We start from the raw sequence: 25,336 nt of genomic DNA on the forward strand, positions 1-25,336 counted from the left end.
GTGGATACCTATCCACAAGATGATGTTTTGGATGGTCTCTGCGATAACAGCCCAAAAGGTATTGCTTAGACAGCATATAGTTATGTCTTCGAACTGGTAGGATCTTTGTCTCCTGATGGTGGTGGTCCACATGAGAACTAAGAAGACAGCCCGTCGCAGTTCGGAGGGCGGCATTTTGACAGATCTGAATATTATTCCACTGCGTGTCACAGAGCTGACGAGAACACACTGGCGCTACATAACTTACTACACGTCAGCTAATTGTTTTGTACGTGGCCAACAAGGTTTCTTTGTCTGCACCCACGTTCTCCCGGCAAATGACTTAAGGACCTTGTTTCTACTTTTGACTTTATTGCAAATTGCTGAAGGGAGAAAGTGTAAAAGCTGTCAACCAAGTATTTTGGGACACTTGATGGTCGAAATCATTTCTCCATCGCCTATCACAGTCAGCTCAGTATTCACCTCACGCATATTTGTAGTGAACAATGTGGCTGAAGATTTGGTGGCAGATATCTTCAGATTTCTTGCAGCGAAATATGAGGCAAGTTCGTTGAGGTAGATGTTCAACCTATCGCAGATGTCATCAATTGGTGGGGGGCCTGATACCATGAATCGTCCGCATATGATACGATCTCTATGCCGTCTGGAGGGGGTGGAAGGAGGATAGGTAGAGGTTAAACAGTGCCAGAGATATCACACCACCTTGGGGAACTCCCTGTTTCACTGTGCTTCGACTTCTTATCCCTAAATTCCACAAATGACTGGCGACTTCAAAGATAATTCGCTACCCAGCGTTTCACGCCTGGCTGGAGGGACGTGTTGGCGATGTCCTCAAATAGTTTGGCATGGCTGACCGTGTCGAATGCCTTCGATTGGTCCAACAAAGCAGTTGTTGTGCTATGCAGTTCTCAAAATCCATGTTGATGCTCGGCGAATGGAAATTCTCCTACGATGCTCAGGAGGAGTAATGCCTCAAGCGTCTTTGCTACTAGTGAGAGAAGGGAGATCGGTCTGTGCAACTCCGCCAAACTCGAGATCACTCTGCCCATTTTCCAGACTTCGGAAATTATAAGAGTGTTCAAAGACAGATTGAGGACAGTAGTAAGGTACTCAACTCCAGATGAATCTTGATTCTTCAACATCAATGTAGAGATTCCGTTGGGGCCCACCGCCTTAGATGATTTGGCGCCACGGATGACATTCGTAACTTCGCCTACGGTATATTGTGATGGCTGTCCATCGGCTCGGAGACCACGGATACGGCGAATAACTTTCCTCCTTGCCCTGTCACTCTCGGGATGAAGGTTGACGGTTGAACAACTTGGCGCATCTCTTCGGATCAGTCACGGTTACGTCGCCAGAAGTGACAGAGGTCCTGTCATCCCGTCTACCGGGGTTCGAGAGTGACTTAAGAGTAGACCACAGCTTGCCTAAACCGTTTACCCTGTTTATTTCCACGTTTAGCTCGCTGGGGTTAGTGGGGTCCGTACAACGAATCCCATCACGCTCGTTTGCGAGTACCACTGCCTGCGCCGGTTAATTGGGCCGCACTTGGGGTATTCGGCTGGCTGGCTGGTATAAAGCGAGCGGCTGCTACGTTAATGATGTCTCGGAATTTCCTCTCGGCAACTAGCACATCCGAGGGTGGTGCCAGTTCACTGAAGCGGCGATTGGACTACTAGCTGAAGCCAGCCCAATCGGCCTTCTTTTGATTCGGCGCATAGAGGTTATGAAGTCGGATGGTCAGTCGATGGTGAGAATTATAGGCCATAGAGATGACGGCTTGCCAGGATACGTCACTCAGGAGATGCAATGGAAATGTCTGACGAGCTGCTACATCTCCTCGTAATCCTAGTGGGGACATTCTCATTCACCGTACAAAACATGGAATCTTCAATATGCTCTGCCACGCTGGTCGTTACCTACGGGAGAATGCCATGAAATGCGATGCGCATTAAAGTCCCCTAGAACCAGACGGTTATGGCCAGATAGTAACCCACTTATGTCGGGGTTGTAAGCTGGGCCATTAATTGGAACACAGATACCAACCTGTAGTATGTACACGTTGTATAGCTCTATCCCGGCAGTGTAGGGGTCACTAGCGCCAGGCGCCGGCGAGATGGGTCTTATTGCACGGAATGGTGTATCACGAAGGCCGCAGAAGGCGACGGCGGCGACGCTTTTCACCCACTGCTGTCTATGTTCACACAGCACCTTGCAACATATTCAGTATTACTATACTCCCGTAGTGATGTAAGGCCAGAGCAAGATCGGAAATGTACCCACTCCATACACCGATTATACCTCACCGACACCGACCGATGATGGAGGCGGTTCTGGCAAGCCGAACAGAACCAGGGTCCGGGGTTCTATTCAATCCCGCCAAGGACCAGAAGCTTGCGAAGAAGGGATGTGCCTCTCCCATGACGAAAAAAGACGAACACGTACACTGAGGCGGCAGCCCTTGTCGATGAGGATTCCATCGGGTCAATCCGGTGCATATAACCGGCTGCCATGGGATTAAGGAGCTTGACGATGATCGATACTTGCAAATATGTGGCTATTACAAAAACAAAAGTATAGCATAAATTAGAGCTTCAGTGGGGAGTTTGCTTGCTACTTCTCCCGTCGCACTGTGGAATAAAATAGAAAAAAACTAGTAAAAAATCTGCCGTTTGAAAATGGGTAGAGATATCTCTTTGAAATTTTATATAGTTAGAGCTGAGGTGCTTACATTTTAAGGCCCTAGGAGGTCCGGGCGCCTCTTGGCCGGCCGTGGGGGACCAACTTTAGGCGCCTGCCAAAAGGCATCCGGCACCCTTGCGTCCTAAAATTTTGTATATGCTCTTGTCAACACATCAGCTTTAGGGTTTGTATTTTATTTTGGTCTCGGAATAGTCGCTTATTTTTAATTGTTTCGCGAGAACAATTTGACAGCAATCAAATGTTTTTGTTTCCATAACAAACCACGTTTTTTATCTGCGCTCACTGTTTTCTCTACACCCAGAGAAAAGTTGATGGTAAAGTAACGCCCTATGGTACTAAAATAATACTGGATGGTATGGATGAACCATAAAATGATTAGTACCGTTTGGTACTAGGCTTATTACCGAACTAGTATTGGTTTTAATACCAATTGGTTATTGGTTTTAGCACCAGACCTTTATTAGTTTAAGTACCAAGCAGTTATGCGTTATTCCACCCCCTAATGAACCAAAAAAAAACCATTGAAAAAAATTTTAATCTAATTTTATTTCGATTATTTACGTTTGGTACTAGCCTTATTACCAAACTGCTATTGGTTTTAAAACCAATTGATTATTGGTTTTAGCACCAGACCGTTATTGGTTTAAGTACCAAACAGTAATTGGTTATTCCACGCCCAAATGAACAAAAAAAACCCCATTGAAAATAATTTTAAGCTAATGTTACTTCGATTATTTACGTTAATAATTACAAAAAGTAAAGTTACACCGTGACCAACCTCAATTCAATCGATTCCCAAAAGTGGTATTCATATGAATACACCAACACAGCATCGTTTTCCATACAATGTTTTTGTACATCAATAAGTACCCTAATTTTTCTACCAGTGTATTAAATTAATTTTTTCGCAAATAATTAAAGAAAAAGAAACTATTGAAACCAATAAAACAAACAAAAATAGTACCAGCCTTTTACTGCTAACGATAAATTCATTCCATTGAAATCAAGATAAATTTTAAAGGTAGGAGCAGTTGCCCGACAACAACAAAATCAGTATTTTGTGCAACTCTGATTTAGAGTGTGTTACCAGTCGCTCTATTTTCATTGGTTGTGTGTGTATGGTTCTATACTTAACTACAATGCACACACACAACCAAAACTCGTTGACAGATAGTGCACTTCGTGAGAAAAAATTGTTCTCAGCTGTTTGCTGTACATTACCTAGGTTAATATGTCTTGATTACAACTTCGAAATATCAGAGTCGATGGCAAAATTAGAGTTGTTGTCGAAACTCAGATGCTCATTTTCATAATCGATAGTACCTTGATTATTTGCATCACAGACAGTAGATTCCTATAGATGAATTTTCCCTCTCTCAAGAAAAGGCAACCACTTTATAAAGTTTAAAAACAAGTTATATGTCCACAATTGATTGAAAACAAGCTAAATCATATCCGTGGATCATACACAGATTCTCTGGAAATTCAATCTTCTCTTAATTTTCTTCGTTTATATCTGTTCTTTGTACTTGGTGCCTTTTTAAAGATTCGATGGTTTATAGGGCATTAATTTACAGACTGTGATTATCGGCTAGAATAATCGATTAATCGAAGACAAAGTGCAAAAAGAAGAAGCACAATATAAATCGATAAAACAGCTAAACAGACGACAGAACGGAAAACATCCAACAGTAAACACACAGCCATTAACCATCAAAGTTCATCAAATCAGCTAGCAGCATCCGGTCTCTCGGTATCTCTCTATCCTCTCTAAGCTTGTTCGCGGCGTAAACGCGTTATATTTCTCGTAAATATAAAAAAATCCAATTTTAAACTGCCATTCGTTTCGATTTTTCCTTTACAACTTGTTATATCGCTTTGTTCGATTGCTATTCGTCGTGCATGCAAAAAAACAACAATAATAAGTGAAACTTGTGACAAAGCAAATTTGAAACGTTTGTGAGTGTGTTGTAAAGTTATTGCAAAAACCATATGAAATATTAACGGCACCAAAGCGGCAGTGACGTTTTTCTAAAACACATAAACAAATAACAAAATCAGAGGAAAGTGTTGAATAAAACAAAAGCATAATCATGCGAATTTACGCAATAGGAGCAACTGTTGCGCTCCTGACATTCGCACTTATTGGCGTTCATGGTCAAGAAGCTGAGCCGGCAGCCATTGAGGTGAGTCAATACACTCAAATTGTTCATTTGTTGCTCACATTAAAAGTAAAAGCACTAAAACGAAATATACATCATAACACAACAAAAGCAACAATAATAATAACAATTTAATGAACTCACAAAGTGTTTAAAAGATTCGTTGATAATTGGTGTGAGAAGATGATGGATGATATGCAAATTACAAATGGATCATGCACCCCCACAACCGCCACCATCTAACAACTAACACGACAATTGTTGTCACACTTAGTGCTGGTTTACTAAGCTCATAGCATCCCATCATTTTGCAAATGGTTTTGAAATAAGACGACTAATGCTTCTAGCCTCTCAGACTTGCGCAAGTATTTATTCAAACTACGTAGATTAAAATTGAGACTTACAGCGAGATATAGAAAAGTAAAATTTGTTTTGCGTACTTAATTAGTTGGCTATTGGATTTAGTATTGCATTCCGATTACTTATCTTCCTCCCCCCCTAGGTGTTTACAACTATTGTATATTGATGACCCAGTTGATAGTGTTTGGTATACGTCTGATTCTTGATAACTACCAAGGTGCCCAGACATACCGAAGCAATAATGGAAATTGCAGCTAAATGGCGAAATGGCAATGATAATTATTGTTGTTGATTTGTTGATGGCAGTAGTATGAGGTTGAGATTATTATTGTTGACTTTTTCATTTTGCAAGTTTCGTACACACACACATACATACCATAGTATTGATATTGTGTATATAAACAATGCCGACTCTTTGCAAGTATCTTCCAATCTCGCTAGAAAGCTAGCCCCATACCTCTTTTTCTTTGTTATTGCCAATCGCTTTGATAAAGAAAGAAAGCTTTGTTTTCAACCGAGCTGATTAGAAGGTTGCTTTGTCTGTTGGTGCTTTTGATTTTCTGATTTTCAATGAAAGCATTGACATGACTATTGGATTCTACATAACTCTTTGCGGGAAATATAATGGTCTGAGCCATTTTAGAAAAGACTTGATATTGAACAATTGATTTTTAATTACGTTTTGAGATTGGTAAAAGAATGTAACTTGGAGCAATTTCTTAAAAAAAATATTCTGAAGTTTAATGGTAGATTATTACGACTACCATGTTTTTCAAATGTACGATAAATTTCAGCCAAATCAGAAGTCGAGATGAGGAATTGGTTTAAGATTCGGGTATAAGTCACAAATTTATGTAAAACATATTGTATGCTTTTTTACCATACATGTGGGAGCTGTAGAGGACGGGCAGTCTGCCATCAGACGCACTTAGACGTTTTTATCCATTATGATACCACAGGAAACAGTAAAGGAAAATGCCTTTTAAATCTGAATCGATTTCTATGGCCAGTTATGTTGAGAGTCATAGGAGAATCCTTTGTAAGAAATTTCGTGCCCGTTCATTGCCAAGCAATGAACACATTATCGGAATATTAGTCCAAATTCAACGAATTTCAATAAGTTTCGCCTCTATGCTAAATTAGATGCCTGTGCCAAATATGAAAATGATCGGATGAAAATTGCGACCTTTACTTTTTACATATCATACCGTGTACTATAGTAGTGGTTTGGTATATGAAAATTGCTATATGGATTTGCTAGACAAGAAAATGAAATTCAAATCCAAATCCAGCATTTTGTTATGGGCGAAAAAGGCAGCTTTTGCTTTGGTCTGTTGTGGACTGCAATTGGCAGCTTTTGCTTTACATCGGGTCTGATGGCAAATTTTGGTCTTTTGTGGACTGCAGTTGGAAGACCAGTATTGTCATATGGTGTTGTGGTCTATCTGATGGACCAAAATTCAATTTTGCTCATGAACATTCCATTGAGAAACAAGACAAACTTCTCACATATCAATAAATGCTGACCGATTCAAGTTAAAGTTCAATGATTAGAGACCTCTTTTTTATAGCCGAGTCTGAACGACATGTCGCATTGCGGGCGTTGAGGCCGTGTCGCAGAGGTTAGCATGTCCGCCTATGACGCCGAACGCCTGGATTCAAATCCCGGTGTTAACATCAAAACATTTTTCAGATGTGGTTTTCTCCTTACTGATGCTGTCTACATTTGTAAGGTATCCTGACATGTTAAAACTTCTCTATCAAGTGGTGTAACTATGCGGCACGCCGTTCGGACTCTACAATAAAAAGGAGGCTACCTTTCATTGAGCTTAAACAATAATCGGACTGCACAACAAGCCGATTACTGGCTTAGGTGTATGTCCATAGTGGCATAGAGCGGATCAAAATCCCCACCCTCTTTTCAACTTAACCTAACCAATAATGTTCATTGGAAATTTAGTAGTACAAATGACGCCAGCATTGTGAGGTGATAACCACCGATAAAAATTTTTTGGAATGTTCTCGCAGAATTCGAACCCTCTGCTCTACTTTGGCTCCCTGTCCGATGAAGGGCGCTTCAAAAATCCACCTATTGTTCAATAGTCAGTTGATTGCTACAAAGGATGATTTGTTTGTGAGCATTGTCGTAGTGAAGCGAGCTTTCTCTTTGGTCTAGCAGCAGCAACAAGCAAGCTGAGATCCTTGCATGCCGGCCAACGGAATTATCCCAGGAAATTTCAGAGCTGAGAATTTTGTAAGACTAGGAACGACCTAACAAGCGGAGAAGCTCAGTGAGAGGCTGAATAGCACCGATTCTTGCTTAATTACGGTATGTCTATGATGCTCAATATGGCAAGGCGAGTTATTGGCACCTATCCAAATAACCAATGGACATTACGTTCACGCGGCAATTTAGGCATCCACCTCCCAGAAACCTGAATCTACAGTTGACAAGAATCAAGAATCAAGAGCAAGAGGTTTGGCTGTGCAAGTGAGAACCTCTAGATCAAGCCGCATATTAAGCGGGTCTAGATAGCAATCATGCAGACACGGTGGCAGATGCGGTGAACAGCTGCCGTGTGAATGTGGTCCTTGGAGAACGACCACCACCTAATACTCCTGAAAAAAACGACCTCCTCGGCAAATCGGAGTTGTTTGGGCTCAATTGCGTTTCAGCAGATGCAACGTGCAAGACGTGTGTCCCAATTGTGACCAGGGACTACACGCCATGTTTTTAACTGCCTATCCAGAGATACACGACTCATACTCAGATCGCTCTGGACTTAACCCACTTTAATCGCAGAGTTCCTGGATGTGGATATTCAACAGAACCAACAACAACGTTCAAGCGGCGATCGGTCTTATGGACCGCAACGAGCTTGCTCACCTATAAGAACTTGACGAGTATAGCTACCCCCACATGCAATTATGTTGCTAATACAATAACCCTAAAAATTTCAGTGGATTGCAATCTGTGACTATGTTACTAGCAAGATTTGTCCTAATACTTCAAGATAATGTCCAAGATAAGAGCAACGGATGACAGATGGTCACAAATTGGGAGCTGTTATTTAAATAGCTCAATCTAAACTTGAAATGTGTTACCTCTTTACTTTCATTGGGTAAAACGAAAGTCTAACTCATTGTATCCTTCATGACAAGTCACAGTCTGATGGCAGAACATACATATAGATCAAAAGTTGCAAGCAACGATATCTGCAGAATGTCGAAGAAGAGTAAACAATAGACCATCTGCTGTAAGCCTGTCCTGCTCTAGAAGAGGTTGGGTTTTTATTTTATTTTATAACTTGTGAGTTGTTGTTGTTTTTGTAGCAGTGTGTTGTACACTGAGCGGCAATCCTTGCCGATGAAGGACTCCATCAGGTCAATCCGGTACGTACAACCGGCTGCATGGCATTGGGCCTTGTGAGAATCAGCGGATGTGATCATTTTCGAGATATCAGGCTTTTTAAAGCAAACTGGCCAATGCAACCGTAGAATATAGCAACCATATACCTTCTTCTGTTCCTCTGGTATCACAATGGACTAAAATGAGTCTGAATGCAGACAGCCGCTAAAAACCTATCCTAACCAAACATATCGCATGTCTGGTGTTGGCGAAATTTGAGACGTATTCAGTCATGTAAAGCCTTTGCAAGGAGCTGTCGCCCAGCGGCACGTAATTTGGAGTCGGCTTGGAAGGGAGCTGATTATCACAAACGATTTGTATCATAAAAAATTGATTCGTTTGAAGAGAGCAAACAAAAAAAAAGAAACAATTAAAATATTCAAACCAACATGAGGCAATAATCATCCCTCATGTCAGCGCTCTGCCACATTTATAAAAATACGCTCTAATTCACAATAGGGTATCAAAAATTGGATCGCTTTACTTGTTTACTTCACAACCGGAGCCGTTCTTTTGCATGGAATCCATATACTACTTGACAGATGAGAAAAATTAGTGGCTAACCAAAGATAATACTTTGAATATTGTATAAATTTTTATACCCACCACCATAGGATGGGGGAATACTTATCTATTCATTCCATTTATAACACCTCAAAATATTGATCTGTGACCCTATAAACCATATATATTCTGGATCGTCTCGACATTGTGAGTCTATCTACCCATGTCCGTCCGTCCACCCGTACGTTCGTCTGTCGAAATCACGAAAGCGATCGAACGCGTAAAGCTAGTCGGTTGAAATTTTGCACATATACTTCTTATTGATGTAAGTCTTTGGCGATTGCAAATTGGCCATATCGGTTTAGATAGGATATAGCCCCCATATAAACCGATCCCCCTATTTGACTTCTTGAGCTCTATTTAGAATCCTCAATTTTCATCCGATTTGGCTAAAATTTGGAACAAAGACTTGCGCTGTGACTTCTAACATCCATGCTAAGTATGATCCGAATCAGTCTATAAACAGATATAGCCCCCACATAAACCGATCCCCGGATTTGACTTCTTGAGCCCTTAGAAGCCTCAATTTGCATCCGATTTGGCTGAAATCCGGAAAGAAGACTTGAGTTATGACATCCATGCCAAATATAATCTGAATCAACGTATAAACAAATATAGCCCCCATATAAACCGATCCCCGGATTTGACTTCTTGAGCCCATAGATCACAATTTTCATACGATTTGGCTGAAATTTGGAACAAAGACTCGAGTTATGACTTCCAACATCTATTCCAAGTATGCTCCCAATCGGTCTATTAAAAGATATAGCCCCCATATAAACCGATCCCCTGATTTGACTTCTTCAGCCCTTTAAAGCCTAATTTTTCACCTGATATGTATGAAATTTAGCCCAACCTTACCACCACCAGTGCCAAGTTTTATCCGAATCGGTCAATATGGTAACATAGGCCCCTCTAGGTACCAATATGACTTCTTGAGACCAAAATAATTTAAAAGACAAACTAATTTTGTAAGGGAACATTTTTAGTGGAAACCTTGGTGGTGGGTACCCAATAGTCGGCACGGCCGAACTTAGCCCGCTTTTTCTTGTTCTTGTTTTTATAATAAATGCATAAAAATAGGCGTTATTAATTTTAATTACTCAATATTTCTCAATTCTAAGCGACTTGGCCGAAATACGCTTTTATTTATTTTTATACTCTCCACTATAGAATGGGGGTATACTAATTTCCTCATTCCATTTGTAAAACATCGTCGAAATATTGTTCTGATATATATATACTTGGACTTCTTGACATTCTGAATCGATTTAGCCATGTCCGTCCATCTGTCTGTCCGTCTCTCGAAAGCACTCTAACTATCGAAGGAGTAAATCTAGCCGCTTGAAATTTTGCACAAATACTTCATATTAGTGTAGGACGGTTGAGATTGTTAATAGGCCATATCGGTCCATGTTTTGATATAGCTGCCATATAAACCGATCCCGTATCTAGACTTCTGGAGCCACTAGAGGATGCTGTTTCTATCCGATTTGACTGAAATTTTGCATGAGATTTTCTTTTCTTGACTTTCAATAACCGTGCCAATAATGGTCCAAATCGATTCATAACCTGATTTAGCTGTCATATAAACCGATCTCGGATCTTGATTTCTTGAGCCTCTAGAGGCAGTATATCTCATTTGATTTGCCTGAAATTTCGCATGAAGTATTTTGTATTGACTTTCAATAACTGTGCGAAGAATGGTCTAGATCTGTTCAAAACCTGATTTGGATGTCATACAAACCAATTTTGGATGTTGAACTTTTGAGCCTCTAGGGGGCATAATTCTTATTTGATTTGGCTGAAAGTTTGCACAAAGTGTTTTATTTCGACATCAAACTACTATGCCATGTATGGTTCATAGTTTGATATAGCTGTCATATAAATCGATCTTCAGATTTGACTTCTTAAGCCTCTAGAAGGAGTAATTATCACCCATGCGGGTTATAGTCCAAATTGGTTTAGAACCTGATATAGCTCGCATGTAAACTGATTGCCCCTATTGCAATTATTTGATTGAAATTTTAATCTTGGTATTTTTTATGACTTCTAGTAGTCATGACTAATAAGGTACATCTGTATCTGTATCAAATACGATTCATCGTGGAGGTTGCCCAAAAAGTAATTGCGGGTTTTTCATATAGTCGGCGTTGATAAATTTTTTCACAGCTTGTGACTCTGTAATTGCATTCTTTCTTCTGTCAGTTATCAGCTGTTACATTTAGCTTGCTTTAGAAAAAAAGTGTGAAAAAAGTATTTTTGATTAAAGTTCATTCTAAGTTTTATTAAAAATGTATTTACTTTCTTTTAAAAAATCCGCAATTACTTTTTGGGCAACCGAATATAAGATTCGTTCCGGCCCTTACTTATTTTTCCCCTTTACTTATTTTTCTTATTTTTATAGATGCCTATTTGTTGATCTTTTGATTTCGACCGTACATTTTTTGTTGCATCTACAACTTTGTCAAAGATTACGGTTTTGTGTTCTTGGATTTAGCAATAAGTTCACTATTAATTCGCACTTGGCTGTTCGATATAGGACATCGATGCAAGCATATTAATTGGAAATTTCACATCATATATGGGAGCAAATAAATTGCCAAAGTTTTTTCTTGAACCCCCCCTAAGGGGACCTATTAAGAAAATTTCATATTTAAAGCATGCGTCTTTGTTTAAAACTTTGTGTACGCCTGGGTCCCTCATCTATTATTTTGTATGCTTCGTAGCTATGCTCATTTCCCATTCACTTCAAGAAAGAACCGACCGACTGGGCATTAAACTACAAAAGAATATCTTAACTAATTATGCATTCTATTTTCCAACTTAAAATACCAGCTAGCTGAATTTTGTATGGGGCTTTGTGTTCCTGTAGATGATTCGCTTGTTTGTTGTTGCAAATGTTTGCCTTAGGATCTATCCATAAGTGATTTGTTTGTTTTTTTTTTCGCACGGAAATTTAGAACATTTTTTGTAGGCTTTTAATGGAATAAAAAAAAAACAACGTTTCACTGTTCCATTGTTGTGGTGGTGTCTGTCTGTATTCTATGATTTTGTCCATATTTATTATTATTTTGATTTCAGTTGATAGTTAAATATGTAAATATTTTATTTTAATAAACAAACATTCGCTTAAATACACATGTATGTGTGTATGTATGTATGTGTGTACATATGTATATCCGCATCTCCGTATCCATGTTTATGCATATTGACATTAATTCTTTGCAAACGAAGGAAAACAGAAAAAGTTGGAAGTGGAAGTATCAACAAATTTAATTCGTTTCAATTTCTTTTGTTTGCGTTTTTCTATCGCATTCAGTCACGCAGTCTACCGATTTATTTTATTTGCTCCCTAGTAGAATGGCTGGAGGGGGTTGGTCTGTTCAGTTTGTCAATCGATGATAAATCGTTTGGAATATTCCTTCATTCGGAAAGGGAAGGCTAGGAGATTATTGCACAAATCCTTTGATTAGTCTCTAATGCTATTTAGACATGCAAATGTCATGGTATCACTAAACGACTTGCTGAGATTTCTATGGGGTTAAGGAAGAAGTGTACTTTTCGCAGGTGGAATTATGTAAATTTAATTAGCTTAAGTGGAGGCCACCTAAGCGCAGAGGTTAGCATGTTCGCTTATGACGCTAAACACCTGGGCTCGAATCCTGGCGAGAACATAAGAAAGAAAAAAAAACTTCAATGGTAGTTACATTTGTGATGTACTATGCCATGTTTGCATTTCTCCCTAAAGAGGTGTAGCAATGCGGTACGCCATTGAGGATCTTGCACCTATACCTTAATGGAATGTTTATTAGCTAAGCATGTCTTTTTGTATGTATCTTTTTTGTAACTCCCATAACTTTTGTCTGAAGAATAGGATTTTGTAATATGATGTGGAAGCAATTTATAAGCTACCTAAATCAGTTTCTAAACCAATAAGGAAAGGCAAAAGTCGACTGTATAATACCCTACACCTATCTTACAAGGGACCTATATCCAATTCTGAACCAATTTTGATGGACCTCGGCGAGCAAATATGTTCAAACTGTAAAAACTACGGTTGGTAAATGACATTATGGCAAATAACCCAAAATCTAACGAACTTAAATATGGGAGCTATTTCTTATTCTGAACCGATTCCGAGCAAACTTCTCAGATAATGTGGTAATCGTTGAGGAAAGCATTGTGCAAATTTTTGGCAAGATTGGTCAAACAATGCGCTTGCAGTGGTCTAAAGTGAAAATCGGGCGATATACATATATGACAGCTATATCTAAATCTAGGCCGATTTCTGTAATATTAATAGTCATCAGAAAATCCTTCCTGCAAAATTTCGACAGAATCGGATAACAAATGATCAATTTTTTGGAATATTTCTAAAAATTTTAACCGATTTCGAGCAAACTCCTCAGATTCTGTGGCAGTCGTCGAGGAAAGCGTTTTGCAAAATTGTAGCAAGATGGATTAATAAATGCGCTTGCTGGCTATATATATATATATATATATATATATATATATATATATATATATATATATATATATATATATATATATATATATATATATATATATATATATATATATATATATATATATATATATATATAAATAAATAAATATATATAAATAAATATATATATATATATATATATATATATTGTAGCTATATCTAAATCTGAACCGATTTTGACCAAACTCTTTGTATATTGTGTTAGTCATCGAGGAAAGCGTTGTGCAATATCTTGGCAAGATTGGTCAATAAATGTACTTGCAGGGGCTCTAGGAGTGAAAATCGGGCGATATATACATATGAGAGCTATATCTAAATCTAAACCGATTTCCATGAAATTCACCAGTAATGTCGACAATCATAAAAAAATCCTTCATGCCAAATTTCGAGAGAATCGGTTAACAAATGACCATTTTCGAGAGAATCGGTTAACAAATGACCATTTTATTGCATTATTGCTGAAAATCGGACGAACATATACGTATGGGAGCTTTATCCAGATCTCTAGGCCGAAAAACATGCCCGTACCAAATTTGAAGACGAACTGATTAACTTGGACAGACGGACGGACAGACAGACGGGCATAGCTTAAGCGAATCAGAAAGTGATTCTGAGTCGATCGGTATACTTATCAATGGGTCTATCTCTCTTCCTTTTGGGTGTGACAAACTAATTCACTAAGTTATAATACCCTGTACCACAGTAAAAAAAAAAAACAGTTCACATGAGAATGAATATCACTGGAATGAAAGGTTTTTGTTTGTTTCTCTTTCATAGAGGAGCTCTATGATCGGAGATGCAAATAGAAAAAGAAAGCCAAAGATAGCAACACACACCGTTTCGTCTTTGGTTAGAAGACTTTTCAACCATATTGGGTGTTATGGCTTCAAGGGCCGTGCGTTGGTATGTTGTATTTGAATCGTATTAATAGCGAAAACGCATCTATGATGCAATTACCACCAAGCTCGACAACCCTGCTTATTAGCTGTACTTTTCCCAATGCATGTATTTTGTGTAATGACATGATTTTGTGCATCTGTTGGAAGTCGAATTGATGGCTTCGATCGCTATGATGATCATTAAATTTTACAATTTTTGTTTATTTCTCTTTCGAGACGAGGTCAATGATCGGAGATGCAAGATTTTTATTGATTACAGAATAAAAGACACACAGGCGAATCAGAAACAGCTCAAACCGTTAGTGGACGTTTAATAGGTTGGTTAGGCCCCCGTTTTTAACACTATCGTGCTTTATTTTGGTCTGGCGTCTGCCGGCGCACAATTCATAGCTTACCTTTTAGCTATTATCTTTTTGGCAACACTGTTTTAAACAGCTCTTGCACGTTTCGTGCTTTGTTTTAGTGTCAAACATCTTCAGTTTGGTCTATAATTTAACCATGAATCGTCTTACAAACGAACAACGCTTGCAAATTATTGAATTTTATTATCAAAATGCGTCCTCTGTTAAGAAAGTTTATCGCGCGCTTCTTCTTCTTCAGCGACGAAGTTCACTTTTGGCTCAATGGGTGCGTAAATAAGCACAATTACCGATTTTGCAGTGAAGATCAGCCAGAAGCATTGCAAGAGCTACCAATGCATCCAGAAAAAGTCACAGTTTTATGCGGTTCATGGTCTTGTGGCATCATTGGATCGTACTTCGTCAAAGATGATAAGAATGAGCGCTATCGTGACATGATATCTAACTTCGTCATGACATTTTAAGTCGATCTAGCCATGTTTGTCCGTCCATCAGTCTTGAATCTTGAGCCTATAGAGAACGCAGTTCTTATCCGATTTGGCTGAAATTTGCACGTTGTGGTATCACTTCTAACAACTGTGCAAAGCATGGTTCAAATCGGTCCTTAAATTGATATAGCTGCCATATAAACCGATCTTGACTTCTTAAGCCTCTAGAGGGCGCAATTCTTTTCCAATTTGTCAAAAGTTTGTATAACGTTTTCTCTCATGACTTTTAACATAGGTTAGGTTGAAAAGATGGTGCAGATATTAATCCTCCCCATGCCTCTATGGACATACAGCTAAGCCAGTAATCGGCTTGTGCGCTCTAAGAAATATAAAGTAACTTCTAAAAAGAAAATTTTAAGTTAGGAATTCAGTGATACTTACAAAATCCACCTAAGTGCCGGTATCTGTTAGACGCGAAAGCCGGGAAATGCTCCAACGTCTCATCATCTTCCACATGCTATCACTTGCCGCACCGATTTTACATAAGTGTGCTCGTAGTCCTATGTGTCCCGTTATGATACCAATAGCTATACTGACCTACTTCTTGCTTCCTTTCAGTAATAGCCACGTTTTCTCACGATCTGGATCCCCCCATAGGATTTTCACAGTCCTTCTGACCGTTTCGCTGTTCCACAATGTTGCATGTACATTTTTCACTCACTCCCATAACTCGGAAGGCTTCGGGTTAACCAAGTTTATTGACGGCAGTCCTTTGGCCTTCACCGCCAAATCGTCTGCCCTTTCATTTCCCCTTACTGCGTTATGGCCCGGCACCCAAAACGATGCGGATTTTGCCATCCTCAACATACGTGTCATATATAGTCTGAATCGGTGTATAGCCTGATACAGCTCCCATATAAACCGATCTCCCGATTTTATTTCTAGATCCCCTCAAGAGCGCAATTCTTATTCAAATTGGTTGAAATTTTACACAATGACTTCTATTATGTTCTCCAACATTCAATTTAATTATAGTCCGAATCCGACCATAACTTGATAAAACTCCAATAGCATGGCAATACTTTTCCTTTTTCGATAAATATAATCCATGGTGGAGGGTATAAAAGATTCGGCCGGTCGAACTTAACACGCTTTTACTTGTTTTTGCCCAAAATGCAAGAGCTTGCATGACATGTGGTTTCAACAAAACGATGCCACATGCCACAAAGCACGCGTAATAATAGACTTATTGAGAGGCGAGTTCGGTGAACACTTTATATCACGTTCGGGACCGGTCAATTGGCCGCCTAGATCGGCGATTTAACGCCTTTAGACTATTTTTTGTGGGGCTATGTAAAAGCTCATGTCTATACAGACAAGCCCGCTTCAATTGACGCATTGGATACGTTGGAAAGAGTATGCTAAAATTGAACTAAGCGAATGGACCCGCCACGGTCAACAGTTGCATGAAATAATCTTCAAACAGAGAATTATAGACCGTACTATCGATTCAAATAAAGATTTCATGAGTTTTGCTGAATTTTTATGTGTTTTCCTATAGCTCATAAAAAATCACACTTTATATAAGCTTAAAACACACAGGGAAATTCCTATGGAATCCAAGATGACCACAACAAGCTAACAACTGCGGCATGCTATACAACATGTAGGGTGGTAACCCCGACGATGTTGGTACAATATGGAAAGTTGATAAAGAAAAGGATAGACAGATGACACTGACCTGCGTTAGCTTCTTGTTATCGTTCTTGTGAAGTTATCGTTCTTTATAAATAGTATTATCATTTTTTTTTAATTTACTGAAATCATCTGAAATACTTTCAATTTCTTTAACACAAACATTCAATAAACATTGTTCTTAGATTAAACGTGTGTGAGAGAAAATTATTGAACTGGAAAGCAGTGACGACTAGTAAACATTATTCTCAAATACCCCTAGACAACGATGATAGGAATCCGATGAACATTGCAATTCGGAGGCTGTTCATTTTCTGACTCACATCTCTTCACGAGTCAATTTTCAAACCAGTGACCTTCAAGCTATCAGCCAAACCGGCAAACATAAAAAAATTGTTAGTCAAATTTTTTGTAGGGGTTTTCGAGCACCTTCCAGCAAACATAAAACATAGAAAATCGAACCATAAATGCGTTTTTTGGACCACTTATCTTTTTATATGCGAGTCCGAACGGCATGCCACAGTGCGACAACTCTTAGGGGAGAAATTTTTAGATGGCTTTGTACCTCGCAAATGTCGCCAGAGGGGATAAAAACTGCAAAAAATGTATTCTGATGTTCTCGCCGGGGTTCAAATCCACAATTTTACCCAGATTAACACATTCAGGAATGTGCCGAGAAATCTCACAGATGTTAGGCACTATGAAGACGGGCCGTAGGCTCGAAATCGGGCCTAAATCCGAGTATCCACTGGCTCTACAGGAGCGTGATTAGGCCATTACTTACTTACGCCTCAGTAGTTTGGTGGACTGCGATGGAGTAAAAGTGAATCATAAGGACTTTACAACAGATTCAGAAAACATGTTGTCTTAGCATAGGCGGAGCGATAAGGACTACGCTCACTCCTACAATGGAGACTATTCTAGATATTCGACCCATAGACATACTGATTAAGTGTGAGGCAGTCATTGCGGCTATGAGACTTAAGGCGATGGGAGAATGGATAGAGGATGGGAGCAGGTCATACCATCGCGGTGTAATCGATACGACGGTAAGAAACCTGAAGGGAATGGAAAAGGTTTCCAATCGGATACCTGAGGCTACACTTGTGGTCGAGTGACAGGCACAGGTGCCAGAGGCACAGTTTTGGATTGACGGAACCCTAGTATTGCCATCTGGAAGATCATTGTTACACGGATGGATCCAAGCTAGAGGACATAGTGGGCCTGGGATCTGTTTTAGACTGCCTGACCATTACCCGGTCCTGCAGGGGGAGATTCGGGAAATCATTGAATGCGTGAGGTGGTGTAGTGTTAACGCGAAGGCGTCAATTGTAAACATCTCTAGGGACACTAAACAGACCATCGGGGTGGTGTGGTGTTAACACATGGGCGTCGATTGAAAACATCTTTGCGGAAAGTAAACAGGCCATTGGAGCAATAACAACCAGGACGGTAAGGTCACGAACAGTCTTGCAGTGTAAGAAGGAGATTACGGCTTTCTCTGAGGATGGCACGATTCGCATTGTTTGGGTGCCAAGTCAGAGCGTAGTAAGGGGGAATGGAAAACAGACGATTTGGTAGTGACTGACGTCAATAAACTTGGTTAACCTGAAGACTTTCGGGTCGACGCAGTCCGAGTTAAGGGCGTGGGCGACGAACGCTCATGTAATACTGTGGAACAGCGAAACGGTCGGTAGGTATGGGATGCAACGTAAATGTTTGATCCGACAGCTGTTTACGCAGCAATTTTCCAGAAATAAATTGATTAATCCGAAAGTCGGTTTTTTGTTGTTTATTAGTTAACAATTCCAGAACGAATGAAGAAAATGTATATCTAAGTTTTGTGTGAAATAAATATTTGACAAACAATTCAAAATGTTACGTATGTTAAGTAAAAATTATATACAAAAAGTGTTTTACTACTTAAAAGGAAAAACACCTACAATACTCCCCCTCCAAGAGAATTTATGCCAAGTAAATTAAATGTGACGCGCTTTTTCTTTGCCGTGTCCTCACCACTTGCTCCTGAACCACGACCCTCAATAAAAGCGGGCTTTAGCCTATCAATCGATACTGTACGAATGTTGCCATTAAAATCAATTTTGGAAAACTTTTTATCTCTTTCCACGACGCGATAAGGACCTTCGTACGGGTACTGCAACGAACGTTTATGTTCCACACGCACAAACACATATTCGCAACTACCGAGATCAGCCGGAACGTACACATCTTCATCCGCCTTCTTGTGATGAGATAATCTGGAATTTACCCTTTTGAAGTATTCCCTTATTTTGTTAACAAAGTCGAAGGATGTTTCATTTGAACTTGGTACTATTATCTCTCCAGGCAGTCGTAATGTCTGTCCATAAACCATTTCCGCAGGGGATGCACCTATATCCTCCTTGACCACTGATCGTAACCCTAGCAATACTATCGGAAGAATGTCGTACCAATTCTCTTTTTGACCACTTGCCAAGATCGAGTCTTTCAACTGTCGATGAAACCTTTCAATCATGCCATTGCTTTGAGGGTGATACGCTGTCGTGGATATCTTATGACATCCTAATAAATGTGTTAATTCAGAGAAAAGTCGTGATGTAAACTGTGCCCCTTGGTCACATGTTATTTGTACAGGCACCCCAAAACGGCTCACGTAGTTCGACACAAAACATTTAGCCACAGTCATAGCAGATATATCCTTAATAGGATATGCCTCTGGCCACCTGTCTATGATTGTAAGAATATATTGATGTCCACGCGAAGGCGGTAACGGGCCCACAAGATCCATATGAATGTGCTCAAATCTACCCTTAGGAATGTCAATTTTCTCGACAGGAGATTTGGTGTGGCGATTAACTTTTGATCTCTGACAGGAAAGGCACGTCTTAGTCCACGTGTTTATTTCCTTAGATATGTTTGGCCAGAAATAACGACGTGAAATCAATTTACGTGTGGTTGTAGTTCCGGGATGAGAAATAGAATGTAATTTCCTAAACACTTCTTCCCGCATATTGATGGGGACATAGGGTCTGGGGTTATCGATAGAAATTTCGCACCACAATTCCACATTTAAAACTCCTATTTTACACAATCTTAAATTTAAATGTTTATCCTTGTCCTGAATTAGCTCTTTAAGTTCATCATCTCGTCCTTGTTCTATACAAAAACGTTTCAAGTTAGGATCTGAATTTTCTATTGCATCGAATTCGTAGCACCTCGATTCCCCTTTTACATACCGAATATCACTTGTAAATTGTGCGATGTATTCTAAATGTCTTGTCTGTCTTGGACTTCTTTCCGCCTTAGAATCCAATGCAAAAATAAGTGGTTTATGGTCAGTGTAAACTATAAATTGCCTGCCTTCTAACAAATACCTGAAATGTTTAATATTTAAATAAATAGCCAAAAGCTCCCGATCAAAAGCGCTGTATTTAACTTCAGATTTTGTTAATCTCTTAGAAAAGAATGCTAATGGTCCCGCTCTATTTTCAATAATCTGATGTAAAACTCCGCCTACTGCACTGCCTGATGCGTCTACCGTCAACGTTGTGGGAGCATCCTCGACAAAATGATTTAATAGAACGTTTGTCGCAAAACAGTTTTTTATTCTATCAAAAGCTAACTCAGCAGTTTCATCCCAATCTATTGAATTCTTTTTACACCGTTGAGATTTCGGTATCACTTCTTGAAGAGGACTTACGAGCTCTGCCAACCTCGGAATATATCTACGGTAGTAATTCACCATGCCCATAAATTTCTGCAAAAGTTTGAGAGACGTGGGTCGTTCAAACTCTCGAATCGCTGAAACTTTTGACTCAGCTGGTTTTATTCCTGCTTTCGAAACATTATGGCCTAGAAAATCTAGTTCGGATACCCCAAATGAACACTTTTCCGGCTTAATATTCAGACCATATTCAACTAGCCGCTTAAAAACTTTCTCTAAATGAATTAAATGTTCCTCCTCTGATCCACTTGCAATCAATACGTCGTCCACATAAACGAAAACAAAATCAAATTCTCTGAGAACTTCGTTTATAAATCTTTGAAATGTCTGCGAGGAATTTTTGAGCCCAAATGGCATTCGCAAAAATTCGAACATACCGAAAGGAGTAGTGATTGCAGTTTTATGTACGTCTTCTTCCGCCATTGGAATCTGATGATAGGCTCGAACTAAATCGAGTTTTGAAAAAATCGTCTTACCTCTCAAATTAATATTGAAATCGTGCAAATGTGGTAATGGATATCTGTCAGGAACAGTCACGACGTTAAGTCTTCTGAAATCTCCACATGGACGCCAATCATCCGGTTCCTTTTTCGGGACTAGATGAAGAGGTGAAGCTACACTTGAATTTGATGGTCGACATATCCCAGATTTAACTAAAAACTCAAATTCTTTTTTCGCGATCTTGTATTTCAAAGGATCTAATCGTCTAGGTTTTGAAAATGGCAAGGAACCATTTGTTGTCAGTCTATGTACCGTTGAGTGTGTTACAGGTTTTGAATAGTCGGGTTCTGATATCAGTAACGGATACTTTTTGAGAAGGGTGGTGTATTTATCTTCCACTGCAAATGCCTTGGGTAGGGAAATATTGCACAATTGGCCAACCGTCTTTGTTGATAAGCTAGTAGGTGGATCTAATAAAGCCCCGTTCTTCACATCAACTAAGAGACCATACTTGTGAAGAAAATCTGCGCCTATAATCGGCTTCTCAATTTTAGCAATTGTAAAGACAAAGGGAAATTCTCGTCGGAGTCCTAAATTTACATGAAGAATTTTCCTACCAAACGTAGCTATATTCGAACCGTTGGCCGCTGACAAAACAATATCTGATGCTCGTTTAGATGAACCAAACGCCGAAACAGGTAAAACAGAGATATCTGCACCACTATCTATTAAAAAATTTAATTTATTAGACTTATCATAAATAAAAAGGCGACGAGTTACTAAATCTGACCGCCCATTGTCTGTCGCCTCAACAATGGGATTTATTGGTTTGTTTGATTCTGTCGAGATTCGAAGTGACATGGCTGTTCACATTTCCGCGCATTTTCCCCGAACCTATAGTGGAATTTGCAAAGCCATCCTCTGCTCCTGGAACGAGACCTTGCTCGGTTAAATCCGAAACTACGAGATTGCCGCCTAGACTCCTCCCAATCTCTTCTCATTGCGTTAACTTCAAGAGATAGACTTTTAAATCCTTCGCATAAATTATTCGTGGCTTGAGCTAAAGTGCTAACAATTTTCCCCAAATTATCTTTTGTTGAATCTGACGCAGTTGGCCCTTTAACAACTGCAATTTCGTTGTCTTTCTGCAACACATCCCATAGATTGTCTGCTAAATGCATTAACTGGTCCTGATCTGTTAAATTGGACGCAGTCAGAGCGACGCTTAATTTTTTTGGTAACTGTCTAATCCAAAGTTTTGTCAAAATATCAGTACTAAAGTTTGTCCCAGCAAGAAGTGATAAGGATCTAAAAAACTCTGAAGGTTTGCGATCACCAATTTCCGTGTTGGACAAAATTTTGTCTAGCCTTTTGTTCTCACTAATAGTATGACGCTCTATCAAAATACGCTTAATTCCTCCGTACCTATCACTAGAAGGCGGATTTTGAATAAAATCTAAGACAGACATGATAACCTCCTGAGGCAACGCTGTGACAATGTACTCGTATTTCGTATTCGATTGTGTAATCCCTTTAGTTGCGAATTGCATCTCTGCGTGGATAAACCATGCCTCGGGACAACTTGTCCAAAATTCAGGTAGTTTCACCGTGACCGCAGCTATTTCAAGACTGGCTGAAGCTATGCTTTGCTGAGGACATGGCTGCCCATTTTGAGTGCTAGACTCATTATTAGTTGCGACATTAGAAGGATTCATACTGGTGGAAGAGCTTACAGTAAATGTATATGTATATATAAATTTGTTTGGTGGTATGTTAATTGGTGTTTGCTTAAAATATCTTAACCTAATTGAATGAATATAGATAATTATACAAGATAATTTAATTATATAACTCACGACCGCTTCTAAATGAGGATACTATATTTCTTTGTTGGCGTCTCTTAGTGCTTAATCTGCCATAATTTTAGATTTTAGAGAAGGTTCCAAATTTTTGCTATTTTCCAATGCTAATTCCCAATGGTATTTTGATAAATTGATTTGTTAAATTGAATAAATAAATTGAATTGGTAACGAATTATCCAAAATCCAATTGCTACACAGAGCTGGTATACCAAATTAGCGGAAACTCAAACTGCTCACTGTTGTTCCACAGAGAAAAACTGATGAAAAAGCTGCAATCGTTTATCCGAATATATAATTTGCCTCTTTTCCAAAAAAAAATCAATAATAGCTCCTGGCAGGATCGCCAGTTATGGGATGCAACGTAAATGTTTGATCCGACAGCTGTTTACGCAGCAATTTTCCAGAAATAAATTGATTAATCCGAAAGTCGGTTTTTTGTTGTTTATTAGTTAACAATTCCAGAACGAATGAAGAAAATGTATATCTAAGTTTTCTGTGAAATAAATATTTGACAAACAATTCAAAATGTTACGTATGTTAAGTAAAAATTATATACAAAAAGTGTTTTACTACTTAAAAGGAAAAACACCTACATAGGACGATAAAAATCCTATAGGGAAATCCAGATTGTGAGAAGACGAAGCTATTATTGAAAGGAAGTAATACCATTTATGAACCACCTTATGGTTGTGGTAGGGAAAACAATTAGGGATTTTGGAAGTAGCACGGAATTCCTGACTTAGATTTTCTTTTTCGAGGTTATTTTTTAGAGGGCACAACAATCCGATTACTGGCCTAGGTTTATGTTTATAGTGGCATAGGGGGATTAATATCCACAACACTGCTACAACAATAAAAACCAGTCTACACACCCATTGGTCATCATCAGGTCCTGACAATTCAAATGAATCGAAATTTTTTATCGCATTGGGTGGTTTTATGGCCCTTTTAGACGGCCCTTTGTACTCACGTACTCATCGCGTGTACTCATCTTAACCTTTTTTGTCACAGAACGTGTTTTTCAATACCTATGATTTAATGATTACAAATTTATTTGTAACGGTTATCGATAGACGTCATTCATCGAAAAAAATCAAATGATTTTGATTTTTCAGCCATGACTGATGGTTATGTGAAGGTATGGTACATGTGACGAATACACCTTTGTTTTCACCAACACTATTACAATGACCATACATCAGATGTGCCATGTAAACTCAGCTTTACTTATACAAAAGTTGTAACTGGGTAAAATATTGCCATGGTTTCTCTGCGTCCCTGTTAATAGCCAGCTTAGAATCAGGCTTACAAAATGTATAATTAATTATAGTTAATTTTCAGGACTAAAACTATTTTATTGATTTCCTTTTAACTTATTTTTGGAGTTCTCTGACTTCTAGGGCTCAATGTTCGTCATTTGTGCCAATAATTGTCAGTTGTTCCTCGTACATGAGCACCAGTTTTTCCACTGCTCTGATCATAGTCAAGCGACCGGTCTTCTCATTCTTATATCTTTGTTTATAACTTGAGCAACTAAAGCTATGGTGGCATATATTTTTTCTGATTATATCCATGGCAATCCAGGCTAGAGTCCAAAGAGCGCCAACCAAAAAAAAAATAAAACAAAAAAATAGCAGCGGCAACATCCCCGACGTCATCAGTCGCATCCTCTTCATTTACAGAGATTTCATAGACGTTGTTGCTGTACCTATAGCCGTTGTCAAGGAGGCAGTCATTGTTTTGCATTTGCTGCAAATTCATTTTCATACTCTGTCGGTATCTTGGCTTCATTCATTCAGTTATTCAACAGAGGCAGCAGCAACGACTGCGACTACCAGAATGAGTTTGATTTTTATGCCACTGTTGTGGTTGTTGCAACCACACAACCACCCCAAATAGAAAAGGTTCTCGGCTGCGGTGAGTGTGGCACATAGACCTCCTCCCACAACACAGCTCTCCATAGCACACCACAGGCACTTATCGTTTTTAATTTAAGCTTCATTTAATTCGTATTTAGTCTTCTATTGTGTTTTTTTTTCTATAGAAGACGCTTTAAGTGCTACGAGGGTGATCTGAGCGAGAGTGGCATATGGAATTATCGACCTGTTGTTTAGAGTTTTTGGCACCACAACGACATTTTGCCTCTGGCAGTCGGTTTTTCATCCCGAGTCTTAGCTGGGCTTAGTTGAAAATGTTCTGTGGCAAATTTTTCATCTA

The 25,336-nt window shown here is 39.1% G+C and overlaps 1 protein-coding gene across 3 annotated transcripts in view; it reads left to right on the forward strand.

Annotated features, from left to right (window-relative positions):
* The first annotated feature begins 4,372 nt into the window (after positions 1 to 4,372).
* The window catches only part of LOC106081263 (putative cysteine proteinase CG12163), a 124,244-nt gene continuing 103,280 nt past the window's right edge, over positions 4,373 to 25,336 (forward strand). For 2 of the 3 annotated variants that reach the window (XM_013243109.2, XM_013243119.2), the window contains exon 1: positions 4,373 to 4,892. In XM_013243109.2, coding sequence (XP_013098563.1) covers positions 4,800 to 4,892 — 93 coding nt within the window. In that variant the 5' untranslated portion in view covers positions 4,373 to 4,799. The remainder of the gene's footprint in view (positions 4,893 to 25,336) is intronic. The other variant, XM_013243127.2, reaches the window with a different exon arrangement.

Source organism: Stomoxys calcitrans, chromosome 2 (assembly GCF_963082655.1).
Source record: "Stomoxys calcitrans chromosome 2, idStoCalc2.1, whole genome shotgun sequence".
NCBI lineage: Eukaryota > Metazoa > Arthropoda > Insecta > Diptera > Muscidae > Stomoxys > Stomoxys calcitrans.